Here is a 15710-nt window from a genome sequence, read left to right on the forward strand (position 1 = left end):
TTGATATTTTTAAAAATCAAAACATGAAAATCACAAATAGTTTTTGACAAGTGTGAAAACCTTCACAGAATATTTAAAGCCATTTCTGTTTTCAACTGAGGTTGTGTCCTGGTAGAGTTAAGTATTCAAGTATCTTACTGAAGCTGAGATATAAAGCATATGAATAGCTTTACTCATGCCTCAATGGAAATACTCACTTGAGTAATGCAGCACATGTGCTTAGAGTGTTTTCAGCAGAAGAGACTAAAAAGTTAATCCTGAAATATTTGTAAGCAAGCAACTTTTTCTCCCAAATGGTGCTGCTGTAGTCGGTAGGTGGAAGAAGTGTACTGATGTGCTTGTAGACGTGTAGACACAATCTCTTGAGAGCTGCATAATGACCTCAATGTGTTTTGAAACATCATGTGCTCTCTGAAGCTAGCTGACAGTGCATTTATACCTCTGATCTGTTTATGAAATATTTTGAGTAAAAAATGCTACTCGCATCTCGTAGTGAAATCTGGGGAAGTTGTGTCTTCACTCCTGAGTGCACTTTAAGAAAAGGCAGGATCTGAATTGGAGTAAACAAAAAAAAGCTCTGTTGCCTTCACTTTCTCTGAGCTGATTCGGACCAGTAAGGATAGAGGCTCAGAGAACATTTTCAGGCATTTCGCACTGTTAATTTCTAGAAACGATAAATGTGAACTCCAAACCATTCATGTTTGTTTTCCAGTGTATTTCAGGTCAGTCATCACAGAACAAGCAGTTCAGTGTCTAAAATAATCCAAATCTCATCTGTAGACACACGCTCCACTCTAACCATCATGCTCATCTCTCTGTGTTTTGTAGCTGAACTTAGACACTAGTTGGCTGCTAAAATATTAATTGGCATAAGTCTCCTTTCTGAAATATTAAAATTGGTGCAATTGGAATTGCTTTGAAAATATGTTCATATAAACTCTCTTCTGTGCTTTTCAGTTTGTTCAGGATATTTTTCCTGGCTGTTTTAGAGGAGCAACCTACCTTTCATTTACCCTTTTCCAGCTGCTGCTTTGCTTTGGACATCTTTTACCCTCAGTGCTTATTAACCTCTAATCCTGCCCTGCATTGCATCTGTCTGTTCTCCCAGATCCAGAAACTAAGGAAAGAGAAGTTACCCGTCGCTTTTCCCTAGCCTCCTCTATCAGCACCACAGTTAACGCTTCTGCTGTGACCAAAGGTACTGTCATGCTGCTTGCTTAGCTACCCTTCTCCCTTCCTGCTGACCGATACATTTACTGCCAAATGCTGTTCACAGAGTGAGTGCATCAGGCTCAATTTTTATAAATGCAGGAGGTTCCAGTAGAAGAGTCAGGACCAGTATAGCACCTGTAGGGAGGCAGGCCAAGACATTCTGAATGTATAGCAAGACGTGCTACCAGTATATATAGTGACTCTTCTCAGTTTCTCTATGATAGGATTCAAAGAGTGGTTCTGGTTTCCATGAAACTGGATTAATTTTTGGTTGATGTGGGGTTAGGTTTTCCAACTTCTCCCAACTCTGGGTTAACTGAAATTCAGTAGAAATTATTTCTCCCATTTCCTTAAAGCTGTTTAGGATTTTTGCTCTCAAGAAAGAATCTCCTTCTTGCGCAGCAGACATCAGATGGTAAGAAAGCCTGAAATCAAGCCAAAAATGAGTAGCAATAGATGCCAGTTTTAGACATATTTAGCATAATCACAGTTATGATTAGAAATTATGTTTGCAAGGAAATTTTCAGATGTGTAAAGGAGCTAGGTGCCCAGAATGCACTGAACTCTATGCAGTTTGTGTGGGAACTGATGAAAGTTTTATTTCTGAGCTGTAATAATTTTGAGAAAAGGCTCTTTTACAAAATTTACTTGAAGCTACTGCACTAGTGCCTACATTTAAACTCAAAAGCAACCCATGCATTTGGGCAAGCTGGCTGTGCTGAAAATCAGTAGGATTGTAGGCACCCATGCCTAGATGTCAGAGTTACTTTTCAGAACAGAACATACGGTCTCACATCGAATTCTGAATAGACTGTCTTTTGGCAGTTCCTGGAATGAAGTGGAGGAGCTGATTGGCAAGTTTACGATTCGCAGGGCAATTCATAAACCAGAATAGAAGGAAAAACAGCTGAATTCATTTGTATTAAAATCTTTCCTGTAGATTTGTCAGGAAGAAGGTTGCACAGTATTTAGTGCATTCTAAATAGTTGTGAAGGATATGAACCATATTCTAGACTGTGCCATGAGCTGTCATGAAATGAGAGTGTGGTGGGGTTTATTGGTAGAGGAAGGATGTGATATTACCGCTACCTACAAATGTTTCTTTGCCAGTGTCTTTGGACAGTAACATTAAAACATTACCACATGGAAATGATAGGCATAGGACAGGAGAAGTTCTTATAGGTTTCTGTCCTCGTCAACAACTTCAGAAATACATGATCAGTTCTTAAGTTATGGGAAGATTGAATTACTTCCTAATATTTATTTCCAAAGCTGGGGATAGGAAGAAGCACATATGTACAAAGAGAATGGACAACCAAGGGTTGGTCTTTAGTGTGGTTTATCAAAGAGAGAATGTGTGAATTGCAATGAAATTCAAACTTTGTTACAGTTTCATATCAAAAAATCCTGACCTGGGATCCTGTCTGCCACAAGATTGTTAGCAATTTCTTGGGATGCTGAGAAAACTTTTGTAATGATTTTAAAAGCTAGAAAACAAAATCAGTGCTTTTCAATTAAGTGTTTTATTTACAGCATCTGCTTTAAGAAAATATTTCATATGAGAAAATAACTGAAGCCTGAGTCTTGTCTCAGCATCAGTCAAATGCAGGTCTAGCCAGGGTGTTTGGATCATCACGTTCAAGGCTACTGCGTACTGCTGTGTGCTGATCCTCACTGCTAACAGTTCAGCTTTGTCACATCACCAATCCTCCACATGCGGAGTCAGGACACAGGAGAAACATTGTACGTGGACCTGTGATGGATGCCCTCCACTTCTGTGGGGCATAAGTGGTGGCTTTTGTGGGCTTTTCCCTGCCAGCCTCATAGGTAGAAAGCGGAGATTGTGAGCCTGCCTGCATTAGTGCCATCTCCTGGACCAGAATGAGAGAAAACTTCTGTGAAACCTGAATGGAAGCAGATACATCTACTGTGTCTTAATGTCTTCTGCAAAAAGGGTCTATTTCCTATCTACATCACAGAAGTGTTTATCTTCACCACCTAGAATATAGGGGCTGGTCTTTTTTTTTCTGGGTGAAATGGAAAGTATTAGGCAGGTAGTGTTTCCAGGTAACGGGAAAGCAAGTTTCTCCTTTAACAATGTTTACAGCCTTGTGACTCTGCAAACTTCACACAGGTCCCCTTGTTCCTGCAGTTAAAGTCAAGAGACATGAAATAAAGAGTGACCCAACTCCCCTGGGGTTTGAAGGTATGAGTATTTCCATCCTGCATGAAAACCTGTTTGGCAATCTTTCGATATTATTTACTGAATTCACATCTCATCACTGCTGGCAGACAACACTGGAGTCCATTAGGGGTTTGGTGTCAGTTTATCTGTTTAACTGTGATAAACACAGCTTGTCACCCCCTTGCCTGTCCCCTGCACTCATATTTACCAACTTTCACCTAGGGATGGCCCTAAATTAAAACCCCAATTCTCTGCCTGTTTTGGGAAGTAATGTTCCAAAGTGCCATCTGGATCTGGATTTTCTGCCTGGCTTCTACCTCATGCTGCAGAGTGCAGCAGCAGGGAGCCAAGGGGCTACTTCTCACCTTCACCTGCAGTCTGGCTGCTTGCATCCCTCTTCCCTTGTTAGTGTCTATACCTAATAAGAGGAGCAGGAGCCATGTGCATGAAGACTACAGAAGAGGCTAGGCTGTGCATCAATATCCATTTAAGGTGCAGTGTTTCATTTCAGCCAAGCAGAATTTCCACCTATTTGTTGCAGCATATTCGTCAATTACTGTTTAATAAACAGTACCAAAGAGTTAAACTGGGAAGTTAGTCCCCAGCCACTAGAAGATCATCAGCTTCCATTGTCAGCTTTCTCCTTTACGTGAGCATTTGCCAGAGCATGCTGCCTTGTGGGGCACAAGCAGTCAGGTACCCCTGCTGCAGGACAGGGAGGAGAGAGATGTAGGCTGAAGAATCCTTTCTTAGGATTATGTTGCTCTGCACAAAACCGTGGTAGAAAGGGCCGGTGACCAGGTCAGTGATGGAATTGGTGACATATCAGAGCTATCTCCTATGTCATTCCCAGCAGAAGACAAGACTGGAACAGAGAGGTTGAAAGAAACAGTTCAGAGACAGTAGAGGAAATAGCAGTTTTGCTGTTTGCAGAATATTTCCTTTTGCCAGTGATCCCTGGCACTATGTTTGGAATCATCCTGGGACCCAGCAGCAGAGTTTCCCAAACTGTGGTGTTTATACCTCACTTTCCTCACTGACATATACTTCTGATCTCAGCATGCCATGTGGCTGCAGAGGTAGGGCGTATTTCGAGGTACAAGTACTATCTGTAGGACACAGCTGAGTTGATCCTCGCTGGTTAAAAACATGGTCCTACTGCACGACATCTCTCACCAGACTGAGTTTCTTTAAGTAGGGAACAATAAATGTTATCATCCCTTTACCAGAAGATATTGCTGCTATTGCCAGGGCTCTGGCAGAGTTAATAATGCAAAGGATTTGATGTACTTAGATAAAAACTTCCTGCACAAAATTGCATTGCATTTCTCAAGAGTTTCACTCTAGAGAATAATTCCTTTCTGGCTGGAAAGAAGAGCCTCCCTGATCCCCTTGCATTGCTGTATGGATGGGCATCAAAACCGTATACCATCAACTACAGAATTATTTGAAATGCTGCAAGGAAATTATATTAAAAACGTGTAAGGAAGCTGTAGTGAAATAGAACACTGCACTGTTCACCCAGCAATTGTTTTCCTTAATCAACATCAGTATTTCTGTTTGAGTCATTTGGCTGTTCTCTGTCCTTCTCAGACTTACAGTTTTTCTGTGGAATGCTGCTGTCGTTTCACTCATTTGTGCTGGTCATGTGTCTCCTCTTTTATAACTGTTGGACCCCAGTCCATGTGTTTGTTAAAGAGACTACCAGTTGCAGAGGTGATACAGGAATTCACTTTGTACTGGTTGTCTGGTCACTATTTCACCTTGAAGACACAAATTGTACTTCCTGTCACAGATGCTTTTGAGAACACCATATTGGCCCAGACTAAATGTAATACTGGTTCCACCACGAGGCCTGTACCTAGATCTGCTTCACAGACAGGTAAACAAAATTAAAACACTTATCATCTCAATTTGAGAGTGTAATATAAGTTTATGATAATATTTACTCTCTTCAGCTTAAAGAGATTTTTCTTTTAATGAACAGTATTTTCCATGAAAGCAATGAAAGAACAAGCTTTGATCAATAGCAGGTATAGAAACAATGTCCCAGATTCTGCTTTTCTGTAGGTCAAGCACAGCTGAAATTAAAAGCACAGCTTTAATTGATGTCAGAGAGCTCAGAATTTGATCTGTGTTATTTTATAGCTTGAATTAAGTATGTAAAACTTAGGCTATTTCTTAGTCTCTGAAATTAGAATAGCAATTGGTATGGAAGAGGAAGGCTGATGCATGTATTTCTAAGGAATTGTTGCTGTTTAGGTTTCTGCCTTGCATGCTTTCTACAAATGACAGTGGCAAAAGATTACTGAAGCTTTGTCTAAGGGGGGAGGGGGATATCTTTTTCTTTTGGTGTTTGTAGCCCACCCTATGAATTTGAACTAAAATTGCTGTAGCAGTTTAAAGCTAATTAGTATCAATGTATTCTTGTACATTTAGACAGTTGCTAATATTTTGCTGGTGTGATACAGAATATGGGGTCCAGTTCTATATGTCTGTAGTTGAAATTGGCTCTTCCATCTCAGAACTCTGCTGGTATAGATCTTGGCAGGGACACTCACAACCCAGCACATGAACACAGCCTCAGAGACTGGTTTACACCCTGACGGATGAGCTAACCATACCTGTAGGGTTCTAACTGGGGATGCTGCTCTGGTGCTAGGACGTCACTGTCTCTCTTGTAGCTGAATTGTAACGGTCGGGGCAGTCACAGCCCCTGTGTAACAGGAGGGAGGAGAAGGGGCTGCAGAGCTACGTGACCACATACTGCACCAATCAGTGCCTGTAGCAGGGAGGATGTGCGTGGGAAGGGACTAATTAAATCAATTAATAAACCTGTTCCTCCCAGATGAGATTGCTTTTCTGTTTACTGCCTGTCTTGGGTTTTGTATTGTCTCAGGCCAGGTTTTGCTGTGGGTTGTGAGTGCTGTTATGCATAATCCCACTGCACGAGCAGCTGTCTCTGTGCCTTGTCAGAGCAGTGCTTTGCCTTGCTGAGAGCAATGGCCCACAGGCTGTAGAGAACTTGATTCAGCATCTGCTCAGCCCAAGTCACGGTGATTCAGCTAATGCACAGCAGGTACATTAAGTAGGAAGGCACATGGTGATTTGACTGACTCTATTTAGCTCGTATGTGTCAGGGCTGCAGAATCCCTTGGTAGACGCAAGATCTGTTTCCTCCTAGCTGGACTGTAGCCGTCCCTGTCAGAAAAGGGACAGGCATCAAGTGTGAAGGAAAGTGTAGATCATGACTGCCATCTGTACAGAAGAGGCTGAATTACTGTTCCATCATGGGAGCCTCAGGCAGGCAGGTTTCATAAGGCTCGTTGAATTTCCCTCAGGACACATCTTCTGGGCATGCCTTTGTAGGTAAAGAGACTGGCTGTTGTGCTTGGGCTGGAAATCTCTCATTAAGTCTCTTCTACTGGCTGGGGTGTTTTTGGGTGCAAATCATGTAATAAGACTGCTAACAGCAGAAATATTGATGATATCTCTACTTACCACCAAGGTCTGGTTGTCTTTGTGCCTTGTTTACTCTGTCCCTTCCCTGCACTTCCAGCCTGCTCCAGGGCATAGTCGTTGTAAGTTGCTCAGGTGCTAATATCACCTTGGGGGAGATGGAGGTAAGAAGTCAATAAAATTCAGTGGCTTTGGAGTTCAGTTTGTTGATAAACACGTAGAGGTAGCTGGAAACTGAGTGAGCATGGCCTTCTGAAAATCACGTCAGCAAAAGTTATCATTTGCTACAGCACTTACTCCACAGAAATATTCCTGGTCGTTGCTTTTTGTACTTCCTGAACTGAAGAGATTTAGCAAAGCTAAACATTCGAGGTATTGATGGGCATGGACACTGTGGCCACACAATCGGTCCTCCTACAAATGACAGCAAGTGGTACAGGATTTTAGAGACAGAATAATGGCTGCAACATAATTTTTATAGCAAAATCAGGGAACAAGCTATAAAAAGGTACAAGCAGTTCAGTAAGTGGAATAGTGGGAAGTGAATCTGTGACATTGATTTTTTAAAAGACTGAGTCTGAAAGAGGTTAATAACTGACAGCTAACTCTTTTTGGTTTATCTCATTTGTAAAGGATGGCCCAGCAGGCAAATGCCATCTCTAGACACATTTGAAGATTTCGAAGCCATCCCCTCCAGCACAGATGAACTCTCCAACTCTTCTGACTTGGAGGAGGAGACCAACCCTAACAATGTAATTCCTTTTTCAAATTACACTGCCCTTTCCTGGTGCAATCTCCTCTTCTCTAAAGATCACGGTTTAACCTGCAAAGTTTGGGTTCATACCAGCCTTAAATTCATGGATGCGTGGGAATATAGAAGATGGGAATTTGATCTGGGGTGTTGGGAGATTATTCCAAGACTATTCTGTTGATCAGGATCAGGACTATAAAAAGTTATTCTTACTTGTAAGCTGTAGCTTTACCTGTTACCAAAGTGAGGGAAAACTCAGAGCCTTTAAAAAACTAATTTCAGACTTTTCCAGATAACAACCTGGTGCCACAAACCCAATTTCTGTATCAGAATAATGTCTGGCCAGTTAATTCTAAAGCCTGAATGTGTAGCACAGTTCTGTCCTAAGTTTGAATAATATTTAACCTGAGCATGATAAAAGGAATAAAAAGTGACACAATTCCCTACAGAAGAAATCTCTACCAGCTTGAAATGCCTAATTCAGTATTTAACTAAACTAGCGCTCTCTTGCAACGTTTTCTTTCATCCATAGTGACTATTTCTGGTGCATTGTTTCATTCATTCTAGGGGACCAATCTTTTTCGGGTAGAAGGCAGTTTTGACAGCTGTTTCCCGGATTCTCTTATGCTTGAGGATGGAGACTTAGTGCAGTTTGTGCAGGAAGGAGAGAATGGTCAATGGTAAGTACAGCAGAGAGACAGAATTTGAAAGGTAAAACAGCCGTAACCTCCTGGAGAAGATGGAAAATATTCAGAAGAATGTCAAAGCCTCTTCAAAATCAATCCAAATCCACTCACCCCATTGACCACAATGTGAAAGGGGCATGAATATACAAGCAGCTTTGGTTAATTCCACCTGGTTGGCTTTCATCCCAAATGCTTGTGGCATGAGCCTTAAGAGAACAGAAGTTTGCATAAAGGAAATGGAGGGCAATATTTGGGCTTTTGACACCTTCTAGCCAGCAGGACAGCTGTCAAAGGCAGTACCCTCCCATAGGATACATCAGTTAAATCCCCATGCCTTCCACCGAGCTGCAGCAGTGATAGCCCCAAAGATGTGACTGACAAAGTGGAATGAATCTGCCCCCCTTGAGCTCACATACGTTTTGGTGTATTTATTCTCTGTTGCTGACAAGTGAGTGTTAGGAACAGACCTGTCTGGACACCTGAATTCTCCTTCTGTGAGCGATTTGGAGGAAGAAGATCTGATCCCCTTGAAATGCCCATGCAGTCAGACCCTTCACTCAGAACTGACATGCAGCTGAGATGAGAGCAAGTCCCAGAGGATGAAGTAGGTGGGAAGTGAACTAAACCCATCTACCCCAGATGGTATTCACAGCAAGGGGGTTGGACAATACGAAAGATTCATTTTCTTCAGCTCTGAATTTGGCCCAGGGTCTCAAACACAGGCCAAGGCCACTGCTTCTGTGTCACACAGTCTGCTTGCAAATGAGCTTGATCTGGGATACTGGGTCACCACCTGAGGCTGCTGAAACTTAGTCACCTCTAGGACTGCCCTGGGTCCTCTGCCTTCTTCCTTAGTTTAGGAAATAGCTGCCCAACATGCACCTCTAAGAAGCAGAACCTAGGGAAAGGGAGTGTAGGGAAATTCACTGACTGTTCTCTGAATTTCAGGTTAGTGAAGAAACTGGTTTCTGAGAAAAGCGACTGGGTTCCTTCCAGTATACTGCAGCCAGCAGAGGGAGACAGTAACAACATAATTAAGAATAGCAATTCAGGTAATAGAGAAAATGTGTTACTGGCATTTATTTTTTTTTTTCATACTAAAAAAGGATGTGATAAACAGTGCACTTTCTGTATTAAAGTACTTGGCCTGAGTGTATGTCTGTGCTGCAGTCTTTGGTGACGTAGCTGAGCTAGCCTGAAATTTGGTGATGTGGGTGTCAGAGCTAGTTAGGCGCAGCAGCTTACCTTGGCATGATTTAATTGTTTTCCCCTTCCTGGACAGAATTTGAATCTCCCACCAGACTCCTGTGACTACCAATACCCACGCTGGCTACTTTACAAGCTGTGTCATATCACAGGGTGTGTTGTAACTGCAGGATAGCTTTCATCCTGACACGGGTAGCATTTCGATTTAGATCAGCATCAGGGCTGTGGTTCTGGTCTAGGTTTTAAAACATTAAAATCTCATGAGGCATTACTGCTTCCATCATATTTCACTGCTGTCTCCAAAGGCTGGAGGAAGGGCTGCTCTGGCAAGATTTCAGCCAAATCAGCACTAAAAGTCATCCTTTCTTCAGCTTTGGTTCTGACCTAACACCCAAACAGGTTGCACTGGAAAAGCTGAATCTCAGCAACTCTGCAGATCAAAGGTTTACAATTTTAGATTAATTTTTACCCATCCTTAAATGTAATTTACCAAAATGTGTCCTGCTTTTCTTCTGGTAACAGAAGAAAGCAAAGTCTGGCACAGCCATTCCTTGGGGGCCTGCGATAGAGAGCTACCAGCATTTTATTCTGAGTTACTGGTTTCTTTTGATTTTTTTTTTTTTTTTTTTGTCAGTTTGTTAAAGTGGAGAAAAACCTTTTTGAAAGTTAACCAAGATTCTTTGCTGTGGTTTAAAGGGAGTTTGGTAATTGCTGCTCCTTCACCTCCACAGAAGGTCAGTTCTGTCTTCACCCTTGGTGCCTATCTATGGCTCTCATTTCTTTGGCATGTCTAATGCTTCAAAAGAAGAATAAAGCCAGACATATTACAGTTAGTTACATGCCAGAAAAGCCTCCCTTGTCTTTAGTGAAGGAATTAGGAGAGCAGTAGAATTGTGATTATTTTTTATTTTATTTCAGGCTTTTAACAATGAACCTCAAGACTGTAGATGGGAAATCCTTTAGACATGTTGTAGTGACCATGCCCATGTCCTCCTTTTCAGACACATACAACGATTCCTGCAGTACGGCGTCAGTAGAGTCAGACACCAAGGAGAGTGAGGTGGCCAAAAGCTTCCCAGCAGAACAGAGGGCTGGCAGCTGAACAGCAGGACCAGCCTTCCTCAGGACCCCATCCATCTCTGTTTATTTTGGGTGGACACTGGATCAAAGTTGCCTTTCTCACAAGCTCTGAGGTTCATAATTCACTAAAACTTTTATCAGCATGAACAGATGAGAACTGTGCTGTCCACCTGGCAAGCTGCGAAAAACAAACTTGGAGGGAGCATTAAACATCCAGAAAGCATCAAACCCCGCCTTCAGTATTTGAGGAGAAAAATGCTTCTTGCATTGATTATCAAACTGTTTCAGAAGATGTGGCCTAAATTAGGTCGACAGCAGAGCTGAAGAGTTACTATGCACGCACCTTTTGGCAACTTTCCTTGAACACCGAGTTACTGCAGAGGGACACATGCATGGTTACGAGTTCTTGCTCTACCATGGGGTCGCCTGGAGGTTTTTCCATTTGCTTCCTCTGGCTGTGCCTTCCCCATCCTCCTTAATTCCAGCTGATACATCACAAATGTGCCCTTTTTGCTGATGGTCAACACCAAAACCATCCCATTTTAGGGTGGCTGTGGAAAGGAAACTTCTGACTTGGACCATCAAAGAGGCTTCACGCAGCAATGACGTGACTACTTTTGCAATGGCACAGTGACAACTGCTGCGTGCAGCATCCTGTTGGAATGATGCAGATGGCAACTCCTGGCTATGAGGTGGAGGTGCAGGGCTTAGCAGGGAAGCAAAGACGTGTGACAGCTACTGTGACAAAGAACATTTTGAACTCTTTTTACACTATAAGTCATTCCTCTGCTCCCTCTGCAGTCTGTGGTTGCTGGATCACAATCCTTTGCATTTGGTGCCGAGAATTCAATTGAATGCCATTTAATGTCATATGTTTGAGTAGACTGCATGCTTTCTTTGTGTGCTGGGCTATGGAGTAGATACATTTCACCCCCCATTTGGAATATACTTAAGCATTGCAAATAGGCAGTGAGCATTAGATGCTCCAATGAGTGGATAAACTGTTGTTGTTAAATACTTCTTTCCAGGACATGTGATTAAAGGACTGTACCAAATCTCTGCCACATAAGGATGTAATGTATAATATAAAGTGATTACAGATGTTATTATTCCTATACAAGCCATTAGCTCATTTAGAGCAGCTGTTAAGGCATTTATATGGTAATTGGGTCTTAGGTCCCACAAAAGCTGCTAATACTTTAGAAGAGATAAGTGTTGACTAAGGGTTGCAAACAGGCAAAGATCAGCCTGGTAAAAATGACTCTAGAAGCTCAAGAGTGAGTGATTGGCTTTCACTATTAGGGATTTTTTGTTTAACCCCAAAACTAGTGGTGCTCTATGTAAATAAAAAAGGGGACAAAAGCACTAAAAATGTAGATGAAACCAAACCAAACCCCACTCTTTAGTCATTGAGCCTCCGAGCAAGATAGTAGAGTCTGTATCATATCTGCTATCATCTTTGCAGGGACCCAAAGGTTTTTCTTTGTGTCTCAGTGGAGGCTGGCATTGCAAATATCTTAGTGTGTGCGTCAGGATAGCTATGAAGCAGGTAGATAATCCCATTCAAGAACAAGCCTTAGAGTAGTTGAAGGCTTATTCAGATTTTGTTTTCCTGTGAAGGCTTATTCGTTAATTATGAGTGGTGGTTAATTCCCATGGTTCTTTTAACCCTCCGTATCTAAACTCTGTGATTTCTGATGTTTCTGTTCATGACTAAAAGACCTGAGAGTTCTGTACCTTTTTGGAAGCTAACTTTGTTCTAGAGACATAAGAGCTTTTCTGTTTTGTGCTGGTCATTTATCTTAAAAATGATAGGAATATGAATCCTGTTAGTCTACTGTAGTTATGCGCATCCTGAGGGAAGAATTGATTCCTTTCAGTCCCCTAAGGAAATATGCAGTGATGTTTTCTTGTAGTGCACTTATTTTATTCTCTCCCTAAAACGTGTTCATTTTGGTTTCTGTATTACTTTCAGTAATTTTTGCACAGCCTGTTAACAGAGCTTCTGTCTACCCGTGCCCTAAGCATAGGAGAGGAAAAGGGTAGGGAGCTTTGATTGCACATTAATAAATATAGTAAGCTTTCGTGTGTGTGTGTGTGTGAGAGAGAGATGTGGTAGGGTATCCTGGGTATATGAAACTGCCAAAACTACAATTTGTGACATTGCTGACAGATGGAAAGATGCAAACCTGCACTTTGGAGTTTCTCTGGAGGAATCTCATTCTAAGGGTGAAGTGCCAGTGGGAAGTCTTTGAACTGAAGATGGAAAATCAGGTATTGTCAGTCCATTTCCTATCTCTGCTGTATGCAGGGTGACAGTGTGCTAGTCCTGTATCCCCTGGTGCCTCGGTATCTTCCTGTAAAATGGGAGCTATTGGATTTCCTATGTGTCAAATTCTGATGCTAAATTTTAGCATGTGTGCAACACTCGGGGACCCTCCAGGGGACAGCAAAGCATTCAACCCCGCTGTGCCCTCCCTGTGGGGCAGTCTAGAGCTGGAGCAGGGAGGTCCCAGCTCACTATCTCATCATGACAACTGCAGAGGTATGGGCTGGATTATAACAATTATCCTCCCTACATTGCTTTTGAAAAACAATTTTTATTTCATTTTCTAAAATCTCATGTTTTATCCTGTTGGACCAAGATTGGAATCACTCCTGCACCATGAATGTCCTGAGGATGACAAGTGACTCATTGCCCCGTGGCTGTGTGCAGCAGTGGCACAGCACCCTGGTCTCAGCGGTCTTTGGGAGCTGATTGTATCACAGCTATCCTTGGACACTGCCGAACCTGAGCAGGCAGCCCACAACCATTAATTGTGTCTTTAATCTTCCCGCAGTGCCGTCGAGCCAAAGGCAGCTGCCTGTTTCTGACTCCACGTTCCAAACTCAGACCCTACTGCAACCATTGCAGCTGCTGCTGGGGAGTAACCGGGCCCTTTGCCTGGTCGATGCCTGCAGTGCAAATGTCAGTGAGACAGTGCCACGCTGCTGGGTTTGCTTTCTTAAAGAATGAAGAGTTCAGTGACAGATCAGACAAGTCTGAGAGCAGCCAACAAGAAGTAACCTTCTGGCTTTGCTGATGAGACAAACTGGGGTTTGATGACTTTTTTTTTTTTTTAATACTAGAAAGGATAGTGTTTTAATTAGTGTATTTCTGTCAAGCAAGGTGATAATTAAGGGAATGACTCTCCATGTACAGTCTAGAATATGATTTGGTAATGTCCAGCAAGACTAATATGTACGTTAAGGTATACTTATTCTGTGTGTAGGTCATTGACACCATCATTTTCAGGTAGTGGACCTAAAAATCATAGTTTTCAAATATGGATTTCATTTCAGTGTTGTTTGGAGATGATATAGTGACCAGAAAGTCATTTAAAAGTAATGGTTGCTACTAAGTTTCAGTTGTAGAACAGACAAGGTCCGAGGTGGATCTATGCTGTAGCAGCACTCTGGTTGAGCATTGTGCCCTTGGTGCTTGACTAGCGAGTCCATGCCAGCTGCCTGGCTGTTCTCTCTGGGTCTGGATTAGTGAGACCTGCCCTCCAGGCTGAGGTTTTGACTTGGATCTCTTCCCTCTGCTCTGCTGCCATCTTCTGTGAAACTTGCAGAAACTTCATATCCTCAAATCTCTGCCCTCTGCTCAGTGGGTGTAGTTGGGCAACAGACTCCTTCCTTACTGGTGGGAATGACAAACAGTTAGATGAGCAGTTGTCATGATACTCAAGTCTTGCTTTTAGTAAACCAGGCTAAAATGTAATCAGGCCTGATCCTCTCCTCTCACGGTCTAAGCCCCAGGTGGAGAATCAGACCAATGGTGGTTGTCTTGAAATGGCTGCGGCCAAACCATGTCTGAACACTGGCTTTTCTTGCCAGTGACAACAAAGCTGTGTGTGTGTCTTATATTCTGGTTGTGTATGTGATGAAAAGCCATTTTATAATTCGTAATTTTCTTAGACTCTGAGATTTCAAACAGGATTGTGTATGAGAAAGGCCATGTGCTTACTTTCCAAAAAATACTCAAAGCCTGACTTCAAATATATGTATGATTAGAAATATATAAGAATAATAAGAAAAAAAGAGCCAAATTGTGTATTTCTTCTTGCAGCTGGAGCTGAAATAGCTGCTAAGATTTCCTCTCCCCAGCTGAGAATTGGTACAGTTTGTTTTTCTTACATATTTTCCATGGTGTTGATAATGATGTATTTGTATATCGTGACTGATGAGAGATAATCAGACAGGGAAAGAGGACAGAATTACCTGTCCTTTTTTCCCAGTCAAGACAGAATGTATGAATTTATTACAAGAGAAAAGTGTGCAAATGAACTTTCTGTAATTAGGCCATTCTGACCTGTGTAGAACCACACTTTGTTTGAAATTTATAAAAATTATAACTAGTACAAACCATTGTGGTTGATGTCTCTATATGAAGTAACAAGTCAAGTGAGCTTTCTTTCTATTCAAAATAAATGGGTATCAGTAAAGGCACATCAGCACAGCTGAAAAAAATCCACATATCTGCCCAACATACCTTTATTTGTCCGACACGTGTCAGAAAAGCCAGAGAGTGTTTTTTTTATCTTTACCCATCTACCTTAGTCATGTTCCTGAATCCCTGGGACTCTTAGGGGAGTGCAGATATTCACATGGACAGTTCAGAGCTGCATATGCTAATGCTGCAGCCATAAGGTAAGGAAGTTGTAGGATAACTTTATTATAGTTAACCGCCAAGATATCTGCATACCTTTGGCTACCAATGGTTTATTAGGGAGCACTAATTGACCCAAATGCATGTTGTGGATCATGTGGAAGGGCAAGCAGGTAAAAATGAGAATGTAGAAACACAGTGCAAATAGAGCAAAATAAATTGGAACTAATACCAGCTGGTATCCAGATTTCTGGGGGCAAACTACACCTCAGTTGAGTTTTCAAGTCATTGGCCTTAGCACGTTACTGCAGTGCAATATTGGTATGAGAAAATGAAGAATTAGGACCACACCAGGTCCCAGGGGTGGGGCTTGCGTCCTTCCCCCCACACCAAGCAGGCCCCACAGCAAAGGCCCAGGGCTGGAAATGCAGCCACACACGTGAGCAGGTGTAACGCTCTCCTGTTGCAGATCTCTGGCGT

At 42.2% G+C, this 15710-nt stretch overlaps 1 protein-coding gene across 2 annotated transcripts in view; it reads left to right on the plus strand.

Moving 5' to 3' along the window:
- Positions 1-14986, plus strand: part of MCF2L2 (MCF.2 cell line derived transforming sequence-like 2) — a 163797-nt gene extending 148811 nt beyond the window's left edge. The window contains exons 28-34 of one of the 2 annotated variants that reach the window (XM_074834159.1): positions 1109-1198; positions 3347-3418; positions 5193-5279; positions 7490-7608; positions 8175-8287; positions 9242-9345; positions 10501-14986. In XM_074834159.1, the coding sequence (XP_074690260.1) occupies positions 1109-1198; positions 3347-3418; positions 5193-5279; positions 7490-7608; positions 8175-8287; positions 9242-9345; positions 10501-10601 (686 nt within the window). In that variant the 3' untranslated portion in view covers positions 10602-14986. The remainder of the gene's footprint in view (positions 1-1108; positions 1199-3346; positions 3419-5192; positions 5280-7489; positions 7609-8174; positions 8288-9241; positions 9346-10500) is intronic. The other variant, XM_074834160.1, reaches the window with a different exon arrangement.
- The last annotated feature ends 724 nt before the right edge of the window (positions 14987-15710 follow it).

The sequence above is a fragment of the Strix aluco genome, chromosome 9 (assembly GCF_031877795.1).
Source record: "Strix aluco isolate bStrAlu1 chromosome 9, bStrAlu1.hap1, whole genome shotgun sequence".
Classification (NCBI taxonomy): domain Eukaryota; kingdom Metazoa; phylum Chordata; class Aves; order Strigiformes; family Strigidae; genus Strix; species Strix aluco.